This window comes from Molothrus aeneus, chromosome 12, assembly GCF_037042795.1.
Source record: "Molothrus aeneus isolate 106 chromosome 12, BPBGC_Maene_1.0, whole genome shotgun sequence".
Classification (NCBI taxonomy): domain Eukaryota; kingdom Metazoa; phylum Chordata; class Aves; order Passeriformes; family Icteridae; genus Molothrus; species Molothrus aeneus.
In genome coordinates this window covers 12,938,463-12,963,044 of record NC_089657.1, presented here as the reverse complement: position 1 = coordinate 12,963,044, position 24,582 = coordinate 12,938,463, and the positions used below count along the sequence as shown (strand labels likewise).

Genomic DNA, 24,582 nt, shown 5'->3' with positions numbered 1-24,582 from the left:
TGTAACTCCACTCTCAATAATGAAAAAAAGGAGGAAGGAAAGAGAGATATGACAAATTTTGACAAAGCACCGACCAGTCCATTCTGATATACAGTATCACACAGTGAGGCTCATACTTCCTACACAAAAAATGCTTCCTGAACTGTAAAGAAAGTCAGAATTTCACTGACTTTTTGAAGTCTTCAAAAGGATACTGTTTTTCAATTAATAACTAAAATAAAACAATACCTGGAAAATAATTCTTTGGCCTTCTATTTACTTTCCCTTGATTTTTGTTATGCCCCAAATTATAATCTGAATCTGAGCATTTAAAAAGGAATTAAAAGGCCACGAATATTTATCTTTATTTCACAGATATTTAGAAACACTCACTATGTTGCTATGGACAATTAGCCTTTTATCCAATTTTAGCTGGGAGTTTAACTCACTCACCCTAAGGTTTTAATTATCCCCTTACTCTGCATGCTCAGGCCTCAATTCATGCAGCTGGAAATCTGCCTCAGTGATGTTATAACCTTGTTAATGTAACAAAAGAGGAGTTTACTTAAAACTGTACTGACTGTGGACTTAAGCCAAATTTACTTGAAAGAGGAAAGAGACTGTCAAAAATCCTACAATAAACACAGAAATGCAGTTCTTTCATAACCTTCACCTTAATTCATACAGACAAGCAATTTACATGTAAGTGGATTCATATGGCCTGTGAGGGGCCTCCTCTCTGGAGCTGGACTATTCTCCATACCCTACCCTCCTCTTGAACAAAAAACGCTCCAACAACTCACTTTACAAAAATGGCAGAGTATCTGCAATCTTTTTTAATCACAATAAAACATAATTAGGATAAACATTTATAAAGCTAGTCAGTATCAATAAAGGCAGCATAATTTCACAAAGCAAATTTCACATAAGTTCATCTAGTCCTTCGTTAAATACATATTTAAATCAATAAAGGTTTTATTTGAAAAGTGGAAACTTGTACTAATGAGGTAATAGCTACATTAACCTTAAGTGGAACTTGGTTGTCAGACACTGATATCCCCTATTAATTTAGTTGCTAAATTGCAGGAGGGATTTCCTAAAGTCATCTGTTAATTAGATTCATTTTTAGACTAGATATTACCAAAAACCTACATTAGACTAAACAAAACATTACAGTATTGAAGTGTTGAAGGGAGATTATTCTGCGAGAAAAAATTTTAAATTCTATTTCTTAACAGAATTGTGAAAATCCTGTAGGTAAATTTCCTTCCTGACTGGATCCTTTAGTACTTTTATAAGCGAGCAGTGGGTACCTGGGTGGGATGCACAGACTCAAGAACAGGAACACTGGTTTCATTTCAGCAGTTGTCAGTTGTTGACAAAATAATCCAGGTGGGCATAAAGAGTAATGGGCACCCAAAACAAAACTGGAAAGCAATCAGGTTTGTTTCATGCCTGCTGCAAGTTTCAATATTTTTCATTAGGTTCCAAGTCTTTTCCTTTAAGCTCCTGAATGTCAGAGCACTTTCCACTCTGCTAAGAGGGTATCAGGTTGCTGGATGTTAGATGATGATCCACCCTACTTCTTGGGCTGCTACTCTTTAGGTGTTAGACAATAATCCCTGCTTTTTGCTACTGAATTCACACTAGTCCCAACACCAGCTCCTTTAAACCTCATAGACATCAACTGCTTAACTTTTATTTACTGACCACACGGGAAACTTCTCAAGGTAGGCATGGAAGAGATGGATGAAGTTGTCCAGCTCATAAAAAAAAAAAATTCACAAGTTAACAAAATTACAGTATTCTCTATTTTGGGACTTTTAGAATGGGGGTAAAAGCTCCTTTTAGTTTAAAAGCTCTCCCTATCAACTGTGCTTCACCAGCCTCTGGGACACAGGTTACCATAACATGCAGACAGGTGACCACAACTACCACAAAGTCCCCTCACAAAAAAACCCCTTCCTTTGGCATTTTAGACTCAGTAACTATCTCTATTCCCTAACCATAATAAAGGCAAGGAGGTTGGAAACCAAAATAACAAAGTAACACATTTAGACCAATCTACATTTCACCCTCCCACCTAGAAGATGAGAATCATGGAAGCTGGTTTTCAAACTAAGTTTTTTGGGAAGGAGAGAAGAATAATCCATCATAACTAGAATGATTTTAGCAATATGGTCATCATCAGAGTCCTATGTAGCCTAATTTTGGTCAGAGCTGAATGCAACAATGATAAACTACATGTTTGAGGTAGGAGTGGTTAGAAACTGGGAAGAATTTAACCACAAAAAAGTATTTTACATTTCTAATCTAAGCCAATAATTCATCATTTCCTCTTCAGTATCTGAACATTTACAAAACTGAAACTAGATGGATTTTGAGAAAATCATTATTTGAGGGGAAAAAAATATATCAAACCTTTCATTTGCATCCCCCAATAAAACTTTTAGTACTAAAATGTAACACAATAAGCATAGTACTCCTACTAAAATTATGCAAGCTCCTCTACAAAAGCAACATTTCTATTTACCAATAACCATAAAATCTCTCACTAAAGATATTCTGTGTATGTTTGTACTGTCACCCAGCTTTTGTTTCACTGAAAAGTTTGTCTATTCAGTGGAAGCCACTTGACCCCAAGGAAGCAAGCCAAGGCATCCTTTTAAGGTGATGTTTATGCTGAACAAAACAGCTTGACTACAGGACTTAGCACAGACTTACATAATGTACTCTCTTAAACAGGGGTTTTCTTTGCTGAGATACCTTGATACACTGCATAACAGCGTGGACTTAGCTTGTTCACAATCAGAGAAAATTGAGATGAGCTCATCCTGATTTTTACTGTCATCACATAATTCATGATCTGTTAGTCTCTGCTAAACAGCAACACAGCACTGAAAGGAGAGGTGCTGCTCCTTGAAAAGGTAGTGCTTTAGCATATTTTTGTGTGCTATGTCATATTTTACCAACTATATTTGAAAAATTCTCTTTTTGCTGCAATGTTTCTATATTCACATTGTTCAGATAGCGTTGACAGTCATAACGTCATGCATGCTTTTATTATTATCTTGTTTATTACTGATGGATGGGAACCCATAATACCTGGCCCTGTATTGATAAAGGGGATGGATCAGTCTTGTCAGAGTCACAATCAGTAATCTAGATACAGTCCAGAGGGAGGGCACAAACACCACCACCACAAGTGTGTCTCCTCCTCCAAAAGGCAAATTTTTTACTCATTTCAAGACAGAGGTACAGACCTCTAGGAGGATACATTCTTACAGGTGTCACTATATATGTTAAATAAAAGAGTAAAAGTTACTAATGGCCTTGCAGGCAGAAGGGCTGCCCTGTGAGCTCACACCTTAAAAAGCACAAGAGAAGAACTATCAGTGAACCCTCTTGGACAAGAGAGCACAAAACTTCATGCACACCTTGCACCTTACTACACAAGAGAACACAACTAGAGGGAACTGAGGAATGGGAATTTAGATGGTTTTCCACAGCACAGAGAGAAGTACTTGATTTGCGGGGGGCATGGGGAGGACTGAGGAAGCACAGGAAGAAGGGAGCAGTGGATTTACTCCACAGCACCTTAGGAGTAATGAGAAGGCAGAGGAAGCTAATCAAACCTTTCCCTTCTGCTAATAGGAAAACTGCTCCTGATTGCTTCTGACTCTGTTCTCTCCTGACCTTATAAGACCTTTTCCTTCTAACAGAAAACAGGCATTTCTAAGCACATTATCTATTTTGCATTTTTATACAATATTAAAGAATAATCCACCAGTTTAGTTTAAATGATCCAAACCTTTAATATTTCTTTGCTTCTCCATCTTCAAAGATCTGAGTTTACATTAAGTTCAGCATTATCCCACTGGGGACACCTTCAGCTCATAATTCCTATCATAGAATTGCATGGCCTGCATCTCAAGCATGCAAGATTTGCCACTTGAAAAAGAGAAAAAAAAAACCACCAAAACCCTGACCCATCATATTTTGAGGTTTAAAATGCAGAAACATCTGCTAGAATCACACTGAGCTGGCCGAGGTTAGGACTATGGGAGCCTGCAGTTGATCAGTGCTGCCCTAGGTGTCACGGAGGCCAACAGGAATTACACTAAGAGGGTTTCAGTAGACAAGGGCGTAATTCAGTCAGCTTTAAAAAATCCATGAAACAGAAGCCTAACTTCTTCTTGCTTTTTTTTTTTTTACTTTCAGCCTCCTACTCCTTCCTTTCTGACTTTTGAGCCATTTGCTCTTTTGAGTGTATTATCAGAGGTGGAGGCCTCTACATTCCCATGCTGGCTGAACTTCCAAACAAATACCATCCTATCTAATAATTTTTACCATTATTATTGTTTTACCTAGGAAAAGTATTTTTTAGGCCAGTTTAAAACATAGAATACATAGCTTTGTCAAGATCACTAATTACAGGGTACCATTTTTTCTATTCCTTATACTTTCTAGCATTGCAAATAAAGAAATTATGCAATACAAACCAGACAAAAAGTGTTTAATACTTAGTAGATAGCATATTCACTTTATCTTCTTTATCTAGAAGATTGCTAAACTGCTCAGTAATTTAAATTCAGATAAAAATAACAAGCTTCTTTAGAAAACTTTAACCCCTAACATACTTAAACATAAAAAAAAGTATTTTAAAGAGATTGATTTTAAAGGAAAAATAATGGGAGAAGAAAAGGCAATGATTTTCAACTGCAATTGTTTCTTCACATTTTCATTCACATTACAGAAGGCTAGAATACTCTGCATCTCCACATCCTTCAAGCAGTTTGAAACACCTGTAAACCTGAAACACTGTTAATCCTGGCTGTCTTCTAATCACTAAGAGAATCACTAGAGAATGTCATGAAACTGTCATATCTCACTTATAACCTGCGCTTTAAACCAATCATTTTGTCACTTACATCATCTTGTAAATCCACTTATCCACTATACGGCAACAGAAGATGCAAAAAGCCATTCAAAGTGTGGCCATTGATTTTTCCATATTCTATTAGTGGCCTCAATATAATCCATTCTTAAAAGTTAAAATTAAAAGGGGTTCAAAATATTCTTATCACCGTGTGTGTTTCAGTGGAAGTGAGCAATGTGGGAGGAAAGAGCTGATACTGCCGATAGAAAATAAATTTTAGGAACACAGGTCAAGAACAACAACCAAAGAGTATAAAGAAGTCCATAAAGAGCCAGCTCTTGTCTATGAATTTGTCTAACCCCTTTTGGGATCAGCTGATGTCTCTGTGGAAGCAAGTTCCAGAAGGTCACCAAGCAACCACTCCACAAAGCAGAACTTCTCCCCTTCAAATCAATCACTGATTCACTTCAGCAAGTGCCTGATACTCCTCATGCTGGGAGATCTGGCTAAACTCTACACTGAGTTTATGCCTTCCTTTCTGAGTCTTCAAACTTCAAACATATCCTCCCCCTGCTTTACCCTCCCCAGACTTAAAAGTCTTTTAAGTACCTCCCTCATAAAGCAGCTGCAGGATCCCTGTGCTCCCTTTACCATTCAGGTCCTGTGGAAAGCACTAAACCAAAGGAAAAGTATTGTAAAATACTTATTTTGGAAAATTGGATAAGTATTGTAGAATTTCCAATATAAAATGTTTGCTGGAGCACTGACTGCTAATTTTCTATTGAAGCAAGGTACCAGAATGGGTAAAGAACAATGACAACAAAACTGGAAAACAAAGTGCACTCCTAGGATATAGATTGGGAATGACTGCCAAATTCTCTTTCTGCCTGGCAGGTGCCTCAAATCATCTGGATCAAAGGAACCCAGAAGATCACTTGTACAACTAGAGACAAAATCCTTATGAAATGAAGAAAACAAGCCAGACTTGTTGTCTAGCTCAGAAGAGCATGCTTAATCATTAAAGCCATAATATGCACTGTCTGGAATATGTCTGAACTCCTGGTTTTCCCTCAGACAATGCCTCTGTGTCCTAAGCACTGCCACCTTTCCATAAAAGAGAGGAAGACATTGTCTCCCTGGAAACACGGAAAATGTTGCTACTGCCCTCTCCCATTGTCTAAATGGGACAAGAAACAATGGGAAAGGATCCAACTTCCTTTATTTGAATATTGATATAAAAGTAGACAAAACATAGCATCTCATACTAGAGTTTGTAGAAATCCTAAACTGATCTTACTAACCTTCAATAGCAGGTGACAACCTATTTTGAAAGTAAATTATGACCTTAAAAAGAATAAAATTAAGAAAATAAATTTGTTTCCCATGCTGATGAAATTTCTAACATTTTGAATCGTATAGAATAAAATCAAAGTGTACTATCCCTTAATCTGAACATAGGAACATAAGTAGGAACTTGGTGACACTCAGATGTCTTTAACAGAAGCACTGACAAGTTAACAGCTCACTCATTCTATTCTCACAGAGAGAAACATTTTACTGCTTAGAGCCCCTTCGTTGTTTACAAAAGAAAAACATCTTTTCATTTTAGTCAAGAAAGCTTCTGTTCCAGAGAACAAAGCCTTCATTTGGCCTTCTCTAATCTTTATGGTGTTTGCAAGTTGGTGTCAGAAATGTTAGTCAAGGCATGCTGTGTTACAGGTCTGTGGGGCAAAAACAGTCACAAGAGACTTTCCACCCAAGTTAGGAGACCACATTACCATTCTAACTACTTCCTATGGAAGTCACAGTTGTATCAACATCCTGCTGGTTTGTTTGTATTTAACTTGGGATATGACTCTCTACACTCTCAGCATGAATCCTACAATTAAATTGAAGCAGTCCACAGGTTACTAAAAAACAGCCTAGTGTTCTGCATTTGAAATGGCACAATTTTTGAGACAGTCAACTTGCTATCTGAACATGTTTATAGTATACATTACCACAGCTGCAACAAGTCAAAATAATCTTTCTAATAAAATTATTTTTAAAAGTACATTTCTTCCTGAACATTATTTTTTACAGCTATTTATACACATTCTGTTATCTAACCTACTGAGTAAAGATATGTTAAAGAATTCACGTTAAAGAATTTATCAGAGATATCCTTCACTATATATAAGCTGAAATACAGCTGGAAAAGAAGGAAAAAAATTCTTCTTCCAAAATAATACTTTATTAATGATATAAGAAATCTGCACCTTGTTGTGTTTGCTTGAGCTTCAAAAAGACTCATTTAATGTTCTGTAGCCACTGCTGCTCATTCAGCCTGGAATTATTCCCAAGGTGTGCACTGGCTGTTTTTAGAATATACCAGCATTTCAAAACAACCATAAACTAAGCAACTCTGCCCACATCTTTTAGTGAAATGCCTCAGGTTCTAGTGTAGGGAAAAGAACTGATTATCTTCCTTTCTGCTTTTCTTTTGGAAAGATGGGTGCAGGGGAATGTTCTGCCTGGCTGTAACAGAGAAAGCAGGCAGGTCTGTAGGGAAGCCATCCTTTAAAGTGGTTTAAAGAAGTGACTTCCACACATTTCAAAGAGCAGCTCCAACACAAAATCACTTTGCCAATTTCTCCTACCTTGCTATATTCCTTTGCTCCTCTTTCATGTTGTATGGAAGAACCAAAAAAAAAGGAAATTAACTTAAGGACTACATGCAAGTAGAGTCCATGCAATTTCATCAGGGATTTCCCTGTCAATGAGTGTCATGCCTCTGGCCTGTGCTTGCCCTGAACAGGTGAATTGCATACATAATTACTCTGAAACATTCCAGATGCACTGGATTTACTACTCACACAGAGATTTCAGAAGGCCATTTCACTATTGCTGTACCCACAGCAATGAGGAAGAAACCATGCTCCTGTGGGTGTCAGAACCTCTTAGGGTTGAGCAATTAGGACATAAATAAAGGCAAACATGTTGAGTTCCCTCCCCAGGTGTCAGTTTCAGACGGTGATGGATGGAAATAGTAATTGGATAATGTAAGGCAGGGACATGAGCTGATTCGTCCAGGTGCTGGAAACACATCTAGATAGATTCTCTGGACATTCAAGGGCTCTTGTCAGAGCTGAAACTCCTGCTGAGCTGCTACACAGATGTGAAATCCTCAACTTCTACTCCAGTAAAATTTATAGATGGAAAAAAGGGGTATGTCTGCAGAGAACCAGATGGATGGTAAACTTTGTTATACTTCTGCCACAAGTACTTCATAAAGCATTTTGACTTCTGTACAAATTCTGACTTTTTAGTTTTACATTTTACACAGTCTTCCCCTTAGGCTGTGACCCCTGACTTCCAGAATCCCTTCAAAGACCCTCTTCATCCCTGCAATACCCTGAAAAGTCCACTTGAAGCCATTTGTGTGCTTTTCCATGCCTGAAGCTCTTGCTCTACAAGGCAGGAGGGCACCAGTCGGACCTGGTGACAGACAAGGGGACAAAGCACATTCTCCCCCAAGCAGGACAAGCTTCCTCCTCACCCCGTGCAGCTGCTCCTACCCAAACCATGGTCCTGCACCCAAGACTGGCATCTAGTGGCAAATCCAAGTGTCCTCTCCTTCTCTGGCAGAGCAGCTGAACCACTGACCCAGCAGGCAAAGGGCACTGTGTGTTCAGCACTTGTGCTCAGCTGCTGGGACTGAATGCTTGGTGGAAAAACCATTTAATCCCCTTCTTCCCGCAACTATTACATCCCTGACTATACACAGGTGCTTTTAAATGAGTAAATCTATTGAAAACCAAAGATAAGCAATTTCCTTCTATTATTTTCAGTGAAAGAAATGGTGACCATACTTAAAGGAAGGATGTTTAATTTTATACTGTCACTGTAAGAAAGTTTACTGCAAAATCTAATTTAAAGTATATTTTTTGGACAGCACAGTAATGTTCTGTTTTTGTTACTGAATAAAATAACTAGTAGCTGGGTTTTTCTTAGGAGCTCTTTAATGCTTCATTACTAACCATCCAATTTATTTCACATAAGGGAAAATACATTTTCTTCTGGAAATTTGTAGTGAATTTCAGGGCAAAGTCAATTCCAACAAAACTGATTTAGCAATACCCACAGGTGATGGCATGAACTCTATTTAAGGCAAGGAAATTGCGTTTCAAACTCTTGGCAAGAATTCTGAAAGTTTCAGAGCAGTGAGTATGCTGAGTTAACAGAGGAAATACTCAGTAATTAACAACTAAATCTCAAAAATTAAGACTTGTCAGATCTTCAGGTCAAAACATGAAGTTCTGTCTTTTGGGGGATTAATCACACGGCCACTCACCGAGTGCAGTGTTTGCCACATGTAACAAAGTCACTGAAAGATCATCAAATTAATGCAAAACCACAAGGAAATATTTTCTAACCTTGTACTTAAACAATAAATAGAGTAAACATCACAGAAAGTTAACTTAAAGATTTTCAACCAAGAAAACACTGAATTTTGATAACAAAGGGGGGAGCTTGGGTGTTAGAGTTTTGTATTTTCTTTTTAACTTTAGAGGTTGCAGTTGAAGAAAAAATGCATATAGTTTAAAACTTGAACTTACAAAAAGAGTGACAATCATTTTTATATCTTTTCCACCACATGTCATTAGACTTTCTTTTATGACTTTTGGCTCTCCAGGTCAAACTTTATATCTTCCAAAGGGAAAATAAGTTCAACCATTTCTAAAAAGATGATCTGTCCCATGGAGCAAAACCCACTTTCCATGAGGGCAGGCATTTATTTCACATACATTTATATATAAGGCAATTTTAATATTATGTAAATACTCATTTATCTATCTATACAGCTACCTAATTTTGTTACAAGCAGGTTTATGAGTTTTGGAAGGAACCACCACACAGGAAAGGAGATCTGTATGAAAGCACTGTGGTCATGAAAGTATGCTCCACAAATATGGCATTTCTGAAACATCTGACAAACCTTCACCACATCATAGCACTGAAACTTCTCCTACCCTCAAGCTCTTCATGTTACAAAATGAACAAGCTTTTCTAGGCAAGCCTTGTGAAGTTCTCAGGAGGTTGTGCTCCTACTTGTGGACTCTCAGAAAACAAAAACAATGTCTGGAAAAAGCAGTCTTAGGATATATTTCTAACTACCATATTTAAAGCTCAGGCCAACTGAAATATTTCTATGGATGATAAATACATTTCTTAAAAAAACATTACCATGGATATTGTCACACTATGTAACAGAGATTTTTTTGAAGTATCATTTACTAAAAAATAAAAAGTGCATTCATTTTTGCTTTATGCTCAGACATAGAAAGAGCACAAAGCAACAAGACAATTAGACAAAATGATGGATTTGAACACATGCTGCATTTTACTGTTAACATGTATGCATAACTTCCATTAATGTCACTATGAGTTATGTGTGCACTGCTAAAATAATATGACCATAGCAAAAATATTTCCTCCAGAACTAATATAGTAATATTTTTAATAGACATTTAAAAAAAAAAGATTTGGAAATTAACATGCAACTGCAACTCCTTCTTACAACTTATACTTTCAAATTCTTTAAAGTAAAATTTAAAATAAAAAAAAACTTAGGTTTTTTTTCACAAATTGGCATCAAGTTAAGAAAGAATTGATTTATCAAACTACCTTTCATTTAATGGGTACTTAAGTTGTTTCCAGTTCATAAAAACCAACCAGATATAAACAAGACTAGGCTATTCCCCATTTTTATTCTAAACTTCCATAAATAATCAAATTTATTTGGGAACAAAAAATGACAAAAATTTGAAGAAGTTTTCTAAAACTGACAACTGATTGTGGCCAGTAAATTAAGATGGATCTTGACAATGACAGCCAGATGGGCCTAGAATGCAGAGTTATGGTTGGAACTTGAACATAACATAAGCATAGGAAATCATCGTGAATGCTCTTAAACACACACTTCATGCCTATTTAACTGGAAACTCATAGCCAAAAACTGCAATCAGTCAAAACTGAATTTTTTAAACAATAAATAGAAATTATGGTCAATGCTTCCAATTAATAAGTTACCTTAAAAAAACTAGGATCTTTGCTGCTGAGTCTTTCACTTCTAATACCACTCACCCAGCCCTTCAGTCATAAAATAAAACAGCTTTTGTCAAAATGAGTTCTACCTCACCAGTTTCTGCCAATCTCATTTTCCAGATTGTTCTGTGAGGCTTTGCGTACCAAATTTAAAAATTTACATTAACAGAATCAGAGATTTTTCCTCTATTTTGATCAGCAATTGTTAATTGTGATTTAAAGAAAAATCTTACGATTAGGGCAAAAAAAAACAGACCAAAGCACTATACAGAAAATAAATAACTGGCACTGAGCATCTGAGTTATGATGGGGCAACTTAATATTTTAAAAAAACTTTTAAAATTTATCCATTAGAAAATATAATGTCTCATAGTATTCTAATTCTAATATGTGATTCCATTTTTTGTACGGATGTAGACCTGATTAAAGTCAAAACCAGAAATTCTTTAGATATCTCTGGAAACATTTGTGCTTCCATTACAGCATTTCTGCACCTGTATTACCTGGCAGACATTCTTAAAATACACTTTTATAAAACCCTGCTGACTAAGTGACTCCATTTCGACTTTGCCTTATTTACAATAACATTATGAAAATCATTTTTTCTGATTATTTCCCTTCCTCTAAAATCAAGGATAACTGTAAAAATTGACCTGAAGTTATATATGGCTTCCTCCCTCAAAAAAACTGTTCAAAATTACAACTGTGATTTTTCTTTGTTGAATGTTAACCACATAATTATCAGCCTAGCCAAGTCATAGCAGGTTCACCCTTTTTGCCAGTTTTAAAGATCATTTCAGAGCTTTAATGCCCCATAATTATAGACACTTACTTTTCTTTGCATGGGAGAAGTTAGATTTAAATTATATGTCTATCTTCCTTTTTCATTCTGAACACATACACAGTGGTAGTGTATGCAAAAACTCTTTGTTAGTTTGGGGGTGTTTTTAACCAATTCAAAGCAATAAGCTTTGCACCATCAACAGCAAGTCAATAACTTCCTTTCCTTGCATGTGGCACTGGCAGAGATTCCAGCACTGCTCTCCCACTGAGAGATGGGGCACTAGATTTTCAGTTTCTCACAGAAGTTACATAGTACTGATACTTTTACTTGCACACAACAAAGGACAACTTACAAAAAATGTTGTGTACTTCTAAAATGAAGACTTTTGCACTCCTCTGCTTTCAAAGGAATTTAAGTGTCTTAAAACTATTAGAAGTCCTTAGATTGAGACTTAAATATATGCAGAGAAAAAACAGAACACCAAAAGAAACTCATCAAAACTTTCTCCTATGGCAAAAGCAGTTATTTTCTTTTTTTTTTTCCTAGAAATTAGAGAAATCAAGGTACTCACTTCATTTCTAGAATTTCTTCAAGCTGTTTCCTTCGCTCTATTCTCAGGTTAGCCAGATGTGCTTCTTTTTCAGCCAAAGACTGCTGTGTTGAGGCAAGACGGGCTTTGGTAGAATCTAATTCTTGTCTGGTCTTCTCCAGTGCATTCATCAGCTCTTCTACCTGAGAGAGAGGACATTTTCAACTCCATATTCTTTACAACAAGAAAATATTAAATTAATATAAATACAGGGAGGGGAAAAACACAGTAAAGGAATTATTTTCTGTAAATGGCTGCTCAAATCACTTTCTATCATAACTGTTTTAAAAACTGACAGTAGTGTTTCAAAACCAAAAGAAAACCCCTCAAAGTTTCCATGAATCCATAAGCAATAAACAATATTTATACAAAATAGAGCTAAAACCAGAAACTTATTTAACCTGGGCCACTTCCACATACAGATACAATTTATAACTATGTCCTGCACCATTTTTATTATTTAAATTCAGGGCAGTGGTAACTCATCATAGAAGTTATTTCAGAAATTTTAAATGCAGCTATAGATGCATGTTTTGATATAAAAGTGTTAATGAAAACCCAACATTTTTCATGAAGAATGCACACCTTTGCAAAACAGGTTGCCAGTCTTTCAGCATTTTAAGATTTTGATTGAATGAAGCCTAGAGAATCTGATCCAACTTTGAAGTTATTTCTGCTTTGAGTACAGGTTTATAGTGCATTGCCTCTAGTGGTCCCTTCTAATCAAAGTATTCTATCATCCTGAACTTTAAAGCTCTGTAACTGCTCGAATAGCAACCAAGTTATTTTCCTCCTGATAACTGTGAGAAGCTCTGAAGCATGAAGTGTAGGAAAGTTATGGTGATCCCATTTTGTCCTTAGTGTGGAGAAATGTCATGGGGAAACTTAAAGAATGGAGACAATATAATGACACCTGTCTGGCAGCAGAAGCTTTATTTGTGGGGTGAAGCATTTTCCATGAATGGCCTCCAGTAATCAGTATGACAGTGGGATTTCCCCTCTTCAAATGATACAGTTTACATAAAGTGAAATATGGGGTTTTTTTAGTGAGATATAGCAACTTGACTAATGAATGTCCTATTTCCTGTATGTTCTTTCTCACCTCCTTTGTCTAAAAATAATTATTTTATAAACTAGAAAACACTTCAGGAAGAACCTTTAAATGAAATAAAATGGGAAAGAGGATATATTCCATTCATCCATGTTATGCAAAGCATTGAAAGGAGTTCAATTTTGCCGTGACTTGAGAAGTCTGACCAAATTCCACAGTGCTCATATAATCAGTGTGGCTACTTCTCCCAAGCTCATGCTTAACTGTTGTTCTCTAAAGCCTCCTAGCAGGCAATCAGTTCTTCTAAGCCATTTTTGTTTCAATTCCAATATAGATGGGCTTCTATATAAAAAGTTCAATAAATAATACAAATAAATAATAGAGTTGTCATGAATTATAATGAGGACTCACAGCCCATTTGCTAATGACACACTGATTACTCCTTCCACACCACCTCTACAAACACTCTAATCAGATCAATTAAATACTAGAACGTGTCTGATATGAATGCAGATCAGAATTACCAACAGTATTGAAACTACTCATGTTCAACCTTCCACTCAGAAAGTAAAAGCAGTGTAATGGTGATATCAATGAAATAGCAAGGAGTGCAACTCAGGAGTCTCTGCAGATGCAAGATTCCATTGAAGAAAGAAAGATGATGACTTGAGATACCTTGTAAAATGACTGTCTAGTGAATGTTCTTAGAAGCAGCAAAGAGAACATATACTTGAGGAAAATAAAGAAATAAAAAAGTTGGAATTGCACTTAAATCCCATGAAAAAAAGAATTAACAGGCCAGAAGGAAAGAGATCATATTTCTTTAAAAACAGATTCAATTTCTAATATAACACCAGGTACTTTATATTCTGCCTTAGTGCAAGAACATAAACCCATGCCGTCTACAACAATGACAAGACTCAACCACTAAAACATAGGATATTTCTAACTGTTTTCGGGCTTATTTCTTAGGCTTTTCCTTGTATCTTTTAAAAACTGCATCTAGTTTCTGCTGAGCATCCACTCTATCACTTAATTCCAGACAACAGAGCTTAATGGAAACTGTAGTAAGAATCAGAACAGGAAAGTCATTAAGCCACACAGAATCCAGCTTTGAGACAGTATCTTTAAACACTAAGACATTCCCCACTTGCAGATTTGTTGGGCAACTGAGAAAGTAAAGTAGAATTCTTGAACTTCTGTATTTTTAGTATCATTGGGCTCCCTTTGGATGTTCTCAATTTGGTACCCAACCTGATGATTGACTGAATCTTCACCCAACTTCATATCACATATATTATATAATTTACATTTCAAAACATTTAAGAGAATTAAAGACTCGTGGAAAGCAAAGCTGTGGATTTGTTAATGTCTATTAGTAGCATACTCTTACATTGCCAGACAAAAGAGATCAAAGTTTGAAACAAAAGGGAAAAAAACCTTCAAAACTTAAATCTGAAAACTTTTTCAAACCACAAATCATTAACATGTGTTGACTTGAAAGTTTTATTTGCATTTACACTTTCAACACAGTATTTGCCAGCTAGTTCTTCCTTCATTTTTCAAATATGACCCAAGTTTGTGGCTGCACGATTTCCTAGTTAACTGTCCTACCAACACCTACAGCCAAATTCAACTGACAGGCATGTGCACAAGAAACTGATTTATTTTTTTTTAAATCAACTCCTATCAAATGTAAATGTGTAAGTTGCACAAACAATCATCTTACCACACTAATTATATAGCTGCAGCAGATGTGTTACAATGGAAAATTAACTTTAACCACTGAAGGCAGTATTATAGATGAAAATTTTGGTTTCAAGCAATCCCTGCTCCAGCCCAGCAGCACCACCTGGCAGGGGCAGAGGCACTGAGGGCAGTTCCCACCTGGAAGCTGCTCTCTTTTCCCAGCCCTATCCCTCAGTGTAAATGCTCCCAATCACAAACTCTGCATGTTTTGAATTCCCAGGAATCCAAGTTTTGAAAGAGTTTATGGTGAGAACCTCAGCTCATGCATTTAGCTCAGGAATATTCTATGCCCTGAATATGTTATTAGCTGGGTTTTCTTCCCTTTTGCAAGACAATGGTCTCATTTTATCCTTTGCATTTTGTAATAAAAGCCCTTTTTTTTTTCATACTTTCAGAAAGAGCTTAACAGACCTCAGCACTCTGAGGATTTTATTAAAATCTGCGCTAGAATTAAGTTTGCATTTCAGAATGGCAGAAACCCAGCAAACTAAACTACAGGAATTGTTTCTTAGTTTTGAGTCTCTTTCAGTGAACACTTTCTACTTGTTCTGCAGCTTCACATTTTTAAGTGCTATCAGCAGTGTTTCACACCAAGATAAGAAAAGAAAAAAAATGAATGTGGCTGAAGAATACATCTGCGCTACCAGATTCTGCAAATTAAAGGAGGTTAGAGTTCAAATGAATGACAGTTTATTAAAAATGCCCTGGAGCATTCTTAATTCCAGATTGGATTCGGCTCAGTACAGCTCAGGCTAACATAATACTGCTCCAGTTTGTGGGAATGAAGAGGGGGAGGGACAATTGCATGTTTTCTCAGTTCAAGTATAATATATTTCTGCAGGATGACGAAGAGCTGGCAACATTCCAGCAGTCAAGGTTAGCATGGTTAGCACTACTACCTTGAAAGGGTTGGCACTTCATTTTGGCAACAATATTGGTGGTAAATACAAAACAGTTTTGGATTTCCCTGACTTTTTCAAGTATCAGTAGCTACACAAGAATTTCATACCTATTTTATTTTAAAACCTAATCTTGTTTTAGCACACAGATCATTTATGAATTTTCCATAGTAAAAGGAAATTAAGAAATCCATCTATTTAGAGATTCTTTTACTTTAATATTAAAATATTAACCATTACATTTTTTTAAAAGTTTAACAAACAATTATATTCATTCAATAAAGCTGGATGCATTTTGATAATAAGTCATTCAATGAAAGAATCCATCCAGTTGTTTTGAAAGGGGGTTTTTTCCATTTCCTAAGGAAATGCCTTTTTTTCTCTACACCAAGTTACACACTATATAAATTTCAGTTATCTCCAGCTCTGTGAAGATTAATTTAATAAAAATTATATTTGGGGGTTTTCCCCTTAGATTAAGCATGAGATTGTAAAAAGGGAAAGACTATAATCCTCAAACTTTCTCTTTGTGGCTTTCCTACAGTTTTATTCTGTCACTGGCCTAAGAGGGCATAGAAAACACATTCACAGAGATGAGGGAAAAAAGATGAAAGCTGGAGTTTGTACACACCAAATATCCACCTACCAGCTCTTTTGACTCTCAGCCTTTGCCATGAACACACTGCCTGTGCCTCACACAGTGAAGGTGAGTGCCAGGATGCTGTGCCAGCAGCTGCTGGCCATGCAGGGAGCTACTTTATCTCATGGCTAATTCAATTATACACCTCCAGGAGGGCCAGCACCAGCCATGAGACCTACTGCTTTTAAAACTGCCAGTGCTGTCCTGCAGGATGGTTTGTAAATACCTTGTTCCTTCCTGTTTCTAATACAAATTTCTCCAGTGGGCAACTGCCTCAACAGTTTCATTACAAAGGTGTTTTTCACAAAAGCAAACAGACATAGCAAAGTGTCATCCTGAGCTTTGCAAGACATGGAAATAAACTCTTTGTCACCCTCCCCTCTACTCTCTTCCCATCCCATTTGTCATCCATAGACAAATTCCTCACGTCTGACTTCCATCACAGTGCTTAACGTTGTTAGACCAGGAAACAGGTCTAACAAAACCAGGACAGTTATGGAGGCTGATGCTCCTGAGCCTTGCCAAACAAAGAAATTAGACACATGCTGTGTCTCACAACTTTGGAAATTGTCAGAGAAGAGAAAAGAAACCATACCGTAGAATACATAAAAGCTTTAAAATAAACATAATAAGTGAGGGATTTGACAGAATATTAAGCAGTATTTATAAATACCAGGTTGGTTTTCCAACTCATAAAAGACTAGACACATAGGGCCCAGTGACATCAGCCAGCAATGCAGTGGCAGTTCAACACCAAGCACCAGAAGCACTGCAGCAGCAGTCCCCAGGGCAGGGCCATGTCCTTAGGAACACAACAGCACAATTCTCAAATGGGATGCTATGCTGCAGAATTTGACATGAAAAACCTCACTGAGATTACTTCATTACCAAAAGTAGGATTTCAAGTATTTTAATCCTCCTGCTAAAAGCTATGTTAAGAACACACAAGGTTTTTGTTTCAATCAGATAAAGAAGACACACAGCATAGAGAGGGCACATATTTCCCTTCCAGACCTGCAGGGACCACAGGTAGGGAGAGAAGATTCTTTACTTTCCTATTACCTTGCCGGCTGTCACATGGTGGTTACCAGCCCTGTTAATTCATACAAGCACAGAGTTATGACAGAGACATACATCCATCTCTACACAGAATTATTCTGAAATGCAGTGGCTTCCCACAGCTCAAAATAAATAGATATCTTAAGTGAAAGGATTACTACTGCTGTGGCCTTTATTAAGTTAATTTAAGATTTTGAAAGAAAGTTTTGGGAACTGTATAAAAGTGGTTTATTTTTCTGGTACTGGCAGTTAGAACATCAATCATCTTATTCTAAGCCTCAGTAATTCAAAAAATATAGAACCACAACATCATTCTTTGATTCATTATCTGTGATTTGGTTTCCCAATTAATATGGTGATTTCACCTATAACTGAAAAACATAATGAAATAATTTTGGAAAATACTGGTCATAATCACTTAAATAGAGTGAATTTTTGAACCAGTTCAAAATGCTAAACCAAACCAAACAAACAACTAAAAGCAACACTTTTTTTTATTAAATCAAACAAAATTATGATCTAAATAATGGCAACCTCTGTGCTCTAGGGTCATGCTCTCAGACAGATGAAAACAAAAGCTATTCTCAAGTACAAAGAAAAAGGATGCTTCCCCTGCTGTCCCAGGAATACTCTCATCTATTTAAACACTTCATCTTGTGAAACATAACTGGCCCCCAGTTACAGTATTCAGCTAAAGTACACTGTAGAACAACCCACTGAAAAAATGTGAATGTGACCTCTAGGAAAGCTGAACAGGATGGGCAAGAGAACAGACTACTACTCTCAGATGCAATGGGAATGTTTTGTCCCAAACAGAAGCTCCTTCATCAACAGCAAAACACTTTTATTTATGATGAAGTAAATAACATTAGATACTGATATTTCATGGCTATATGTAAGAATCAGTCAAAAAAAGTTTTTCCAAGGCAAATTTCATGCTGACAAGGCCTAGTTCTAATTCACACTTGGCCCCCTTCAACTCATTCACCCAGACACGCACCGTGATGGAAACAAGACCAAGCACCTGAGAAACTCTGCAAGTCCATTCTTAAAGAGAAGGAAAAAAAGCATCTTTTCATTTTTGCTTTTACTTCGAAAATTAGTTATTTCACTGATATGCCTTGTTAATTTTCTCCCTTTTTCCACTGAGCTTCATCCAAGGAAGTCCAAGATCTTTTTAATCAGCTGGTAGCCTTAGCTCTGCTCTTACACTTACTTGATACTGACCAAACCTAATAACAAAGGTAGCATGAAAACTGTTTTAGAGCTGTGCAAGTGAAAGCAAATTCGATATAATGTATTGATAAATTACAGAGCTCAATCTAATGTTTTCAGAAGAATAAAAGTAAAGTAAATCAAGTTGGCTATTGAACATATGCTGATTTCAGTAGGACACTCAATTGTCCTGCAGGATATTGTATCTGGAAGAGAACCCTTATGGGCTGAAAACAATTAGGCTGTGTGATTTTGGTGTTGAGTCCTTTCAGATAAACCATGCAAGCAGAGCAGAGCAACTCTCTAGCTGGTGTTAGAGCCCAGCGCTGTCAGAGCGGCCTCCCTGGTTAATGTCAATAGCACTGCGTATAAAAGTGACTAAAGTGTGTACAAATGTTGATCTTTGGAGAAGGCATGCCTAGAATCATGCACACATCTACTATTTCATCCACCAGGTCAACTTCTGGGAGAGAGGGCAAATTGGGAGTTTTCTTGCCAAGAAAGTTGATTCGTAGCACACTTGTTAGGTTACAGTGCACAAAAGCTGTTTCCCCACTGCTTTTAATCCATGATCCCAGTATATTATTAAAGTTAGAAATGCTTCCTTAGAATGTATCCAAACACAGCAGGGTTCACACGCTGTGTGTAAAGTCTTACTGCAAACATGTAGTTTATGTAAGTAAGAGATTTTCCAAAACCCTGAATCACGCTTACATATTGTGAAATAGCAAATAAAACTTATTAAAGTGAAAATATTATTGTATGAAAATACTTGAATAATTTTATGTGAGGAATCTCAGAAAAAACAATTTCCTAACAAGGTCTGACACAAGAAAAATTAATAAATAATATTAACAGAGAACAATATAAAGATTCAGGTAACTGATTGGAACATATAGCTTCTACAGCAAGAATTTCATGCCATCTTTAAAAGTTCCTGTGACTACTGAATGCCCAAGAAAGACATATCTGTGGTCTTCTCTTAAGGCAGATAATATTGCCCTGTTTACTTAATCCTAGGGCATTTTTGCTATAAAATTATTTATGTAATACTTTATTGGCTTGGCATACATAAAGAAGTCAGTGGCATGGACACGCTATCTCCTTAAAAACTAAAATTATCTCCTATTGTTTATAGTGCAATATCAACTACATCAATAACTTTAGGATAAGTCAAGTACGTCTGTCATGAAAGAGCCAAGTTTTAGCTCTGGCACACCCAGTTACAGGTAATTCTTAATAAGAAAAAATTTAATACTTGGTATATCAATTGATAGTTATAACCTGACTCAAATTTATTCAGAGCAATGGGGAAAGTACTGGAGAACACATGGAGCAGAACTACAAACAGTTGACTAATTTAATTTTTTCAGATACAGAAAGAACACAAGCAACACAAGTTTACTCATAGGGTAATATAATAACTAAAAATTAAGCAATTAAAAACAGCTTTAGAGAGTCACTTCAGGAAGAGACCAGTCAATAGAAACAGAACTGAAGTGCTTGTGAGGCTGTGCAGGGTAGGGCAGCCCATGGGACAGTCAGGGAGGCCTGAGTGGACAACAAAATGTCTGACAACTGGACTCCATTATTAACACATGATAAGACAGGAATGATCACGATGGAGCAAAAATATCAACCCAGAATTTGTCAACAGGAATTCCTCCATGAAGGCAGTTCACAATCAGCATGTCAATTTTTCAGAGCACTAAAGAGAAATCTTGCTCAAACTGTAGCTCCCTGTCCATGAAACTCTCTCCACAGCTACTGCACAGGAATAATCTCTCAGGGTACATCAGTGCCAGACCACAGTGCCTCCCTCAACCAACATGGGAGAGAAAAATTCCCTGCGGGTGGGAGAAGCAGGGCTCCAGGGGCAGGATGCTGAGCTGAATTCAACAACAGCCCCAGGAAACAGAACTTGTGTGAGAAGGGAGCCGGATGGGAGGTGGTGGCACAGGCTCAGCTGCCTCTGGAAGCAGCAATGCCAGCAATTGGCAAAAGCCACGGGCAGGAACAGAGCCCTTCGGTGCCTCCACAGCACTGCAGCCACACCAGCTCAGGAGGAAACTGTGCAGCAACTGCTCAGGTCCTTACACACAACTGCACAGCCACACGAGTGCTGCAAAGGTGCAGAGAGACCAACTGGGCACAATTCTGCACACACGCATCACACAGAATAGAAACTCTGTAAGAATGGTTTGCTCTGATTACAGAGGTGGGAGAAGAAAATCAGGTGGGGGAGAGAACACTGACAAGTGTGGGAAGATAGCCCAAGAAATGCCATCCTTCCAAAACTGAATAAGAACTATTGGAAGGAAAAGGAAATAAAAGATTTCAGAACAATGGTTTTACACCAGGTTAGCTACTGGAAAGTTCATCTCCATCTCTTTGGGAAAACTGAGCAGTAGTTCACATTTTTGGGGAAAACAAAGATGCTGAATTATAGAACCTGCACTTTTCCAAGCCACACTGTCTATTACTAAATCAAAACAAATTTCAGTGAGTATACCCCAGTGAAGAAAAATAACTACCACTTAAAACTTTGTCTCATCTACAAAGAAAACAAATATTTCAATTCTGCCACATAAGCTTGTGAGAATTTGGAACAAGCATAAAAATGCAATACTGCAACTCAATGTTGTAAAAACTAAGTGGCTTTTGTCTCCTAGCTAATGATATACCAGCCAAATACACTTCCACTGAGTGATAGATTTTGTTTTGCTAGACTGTAAAAGGGGAGTGGAAGATTATAATATTTACATCACTCTTCACCTTATTACTGGGCTCTTCCATAGGATCTACCAGGTACAAGAAAATACCAGAAAGAGGCAGCAGGAAATGGTACTTCATTCTCTGAAAGTTGAAATATTCTAACAGATCTTTGTCACAGCAGGTGCTGCAGTCGAGAGAGCCACAATACACAGAGTATTACCACACAATTTCAGAAGGCTTTAAACACCCACCCATACACAGTCACACCTCACCTCATCAGAAGGCTTCAGGCATCTGCCCATGCAGAGGAACATCACTTCAGGAGGCTGCAAGGGAAGGGTCTGCCCTTCTTGTTCTTCAGCCCAGCCTTTTATCCCCTCCTGTTGATGCCCTGCACCTGTGTGCCCTCTGCTCCCTTTGGTGGTTGGGCAGTGCCCCTGGGCACTCCATGGCTCATTGCTGTCAGTGCTGCTCACCTGCTGCTCACAGCTGTGCCCATTGGGGATGATGGGGCTCAGCCCCACTGCCAATTACCACAAACTGTGTGCCTACAGATCTTCCCTATGGAAGTTCATTGATTTCCCACATCTTATGAAGCAGTTATTGCTCAGCCTGGGTTATATGCTCTAAACCTTGGGCAAGGCAGCTTTCCTCAGTGATTACAAGCATTTTTTGCAATGTGCTAGAGTAAATAGTGAAGAGGAGCAGTTATCAGTATGTAGGTTGAACATTTGTGCTTCCTAAATTGCACTTTACAATACATTAGAAAGGGAAGCCTTATGAAAGGCAATCTTATAAGATGCAGGAATTCCTTATGAATAAATTTTCTGTAGAAATAAATTATGATTCAGTTAATAAGAAGAAACCCAAGAGAAATTGTATTCTAAAGCCTTGGCCTGAACCATAATAATTCTTCTGTGGAATTTACTAAAGGTTTTACTATTGTAACTCCTCTTGTATGGGCATTATTTAGACACCAAATTAATGGGCTTTATAAGTAAGGCTTATATAAAAATGTAAGTTTTATACAGCTATGTATTTTTTAGGCAAAATATATTAAACAAACTTTGATGAGAATAGTATTTCTCACCAGATGTAAAAAGGAAAAGTAGTCACAGAATCTTTAGCTAACATAAACTGCCTCTTATTCCTTATCTAAGTTTTGTTTTCCTTTTAAGTCTCTCAAGTCTCTTCCCACATGAAGCAAAATTCAGGAGAGTTTAAACAGAAAACACGCAGATCTACAAGTTGATATTATTCACTTTGTTTTGAGGCAAAATATTCAGACTGCAAGCTAAGTGACAGGACTTGCAAAATTTACAGATGGGAGGATTAAACTGGCCTTGATGAGAGCTTTATTTTGGATCTGCCTGGCCTTTCCTCTAAACTACTCACTTTTCACTACACATATGCTGTATAATAACTCTCATCAGGACATATCTTTTACTATTTTTATATCCTTCTCTTCCAAAGGCAGGCTTGGTTTTGGAGAACAGAGATGACTACATACACATCAAGTTGTGCATTTGAAGGATTTTTTAAGATCTAGAGTCTTTATCCATGGAGTACACAATCCCACAAGTGAGGATACATTCTAACTACATTAGAGTGCATTTGCAAACAAACAAATTTAAACTGTATTTATAAACTAATGCTTCTTTTCTTTTCCAACTTTGTACAGACCTTTGTCCCACAGAAAAACTTTATTACAGAAGGCTCTGCTATACCCAGCAGTCCTTAAAGGAATCACATTCATATTTCACTTGTGCAAGCAGAACTTCAAATACAAACCCAAAAGATTCTTAGATTTATAATGTATTAAATAAGTAGCTATGCAGTATGAACTAAGATGTCAGTTTTTAAAGGCAGAGAAGCCTTTCCATCCATTTCAAGATGCCTGACACTGCATATATTCCATTTCAGATGGGCTATTCAATCCCTCAAATTTGCCCCAGTACCTGCTACAGTAAACTAAATTTACATTGCACTGATGTGTTTGAAAAAATATTGTCTCCAAACTGTTCAGCAAAGAAAAGGTTATTCTTTCATCTACAGCCCAACAAAAGCAGTAACCCAAATAACATAACTGTGTGCTCACAACATACACTTTCAGTTAGAAAACTGCCTACAATGGCTGAAATTAAGCACACAGGACTATTAGATGCAGGTCATATAGTTATTTATTTTATTCTTTGTATTTCCAATCAGGCACAAATATTTTTAAATTTTTTGGGAATGAGGATAGTCTAAATACAATATATTTCTAGTGGAAATAACATTTGTTCCATTTAGGCCTCAGATACTGCTGATGGCAGAACAAGATTGGAATGTGCAGATAATTATCTTTCAGGCTAGTCAACAGCTAGAAGGCCTTCATAATATCACCTTTAAGATCAAGCCAAGACATTCCTGTCTGAATCAAGGTTTATTTATTAAAGGATTTAGCACTTTTAGATCCAATATTGGCTGGAAGACCACCAATTTCCATTTCCAAATATCTAATTTCTCCAGTTTCTTGGTGCATGCACAAGAGCTTCAAAATCACTTCAGTGAGCACACACATATGCACATAAATGACATCTAAATTCTTTCCCCTCTCTAAAATGAATTCCACAGGAAACACCTACTAAGCAAAATCTCCACAGAGAAAGAGCTATAGGAGCTTTCAATAATTCTCATTCCTTTAGGCAACACAGTTTAGACAACTGCAGGGTTATTTTAGTGAAAGATTTTGGATTTTTCTTGATCTTGATTGGTATAAGGGATACTAAGAAAAATAATGTTGCAAACATATAAGATATACTTTGAATATTTTCTTATCTAGGAAAAGAGCTTGACACTTAAATCTTAAGCGTTTACTTCTTTTTCCTTTTAAGAAACACTGTTTACAATGAGAAAATAAAATTATTTTTCAAAAGTAAAGATAGGCAATTCTC

At 36.9% G+C, this 24,582-nt stretch overlaps 1 protein-coding gene across 4 annotated transcripts in view; it reads right to left on the bottom strand.

The window, feature by feature from the left end:
- The window catches only part of ERC2 (ELKS/RAB6-interacting/CAST family member 2), a 406,794-nt gene that overhangs the window by 185,101 nt on the left and 197,111 nt on the right, over positions 1-24,582 (bottom strand). For all 4 annotated transcript variants that reach the window (XR_010784376.1, XR_010784377.1, XR_010784378.1 and 1 more), the window contains one exon: positions 12,301-12,461. Coding sequence is in view for 1 of the 4 variants with exons in the window: in XM_066558029.1 (XP_066414126.1) it covers positions 12,301-12,461 (161 nt within the window). In the remaining 3 variants the exon portion in view is untranslated. The remainder of the gene's footprint in view (positions 1-12,300; positions 12,462-24,582) is intronic.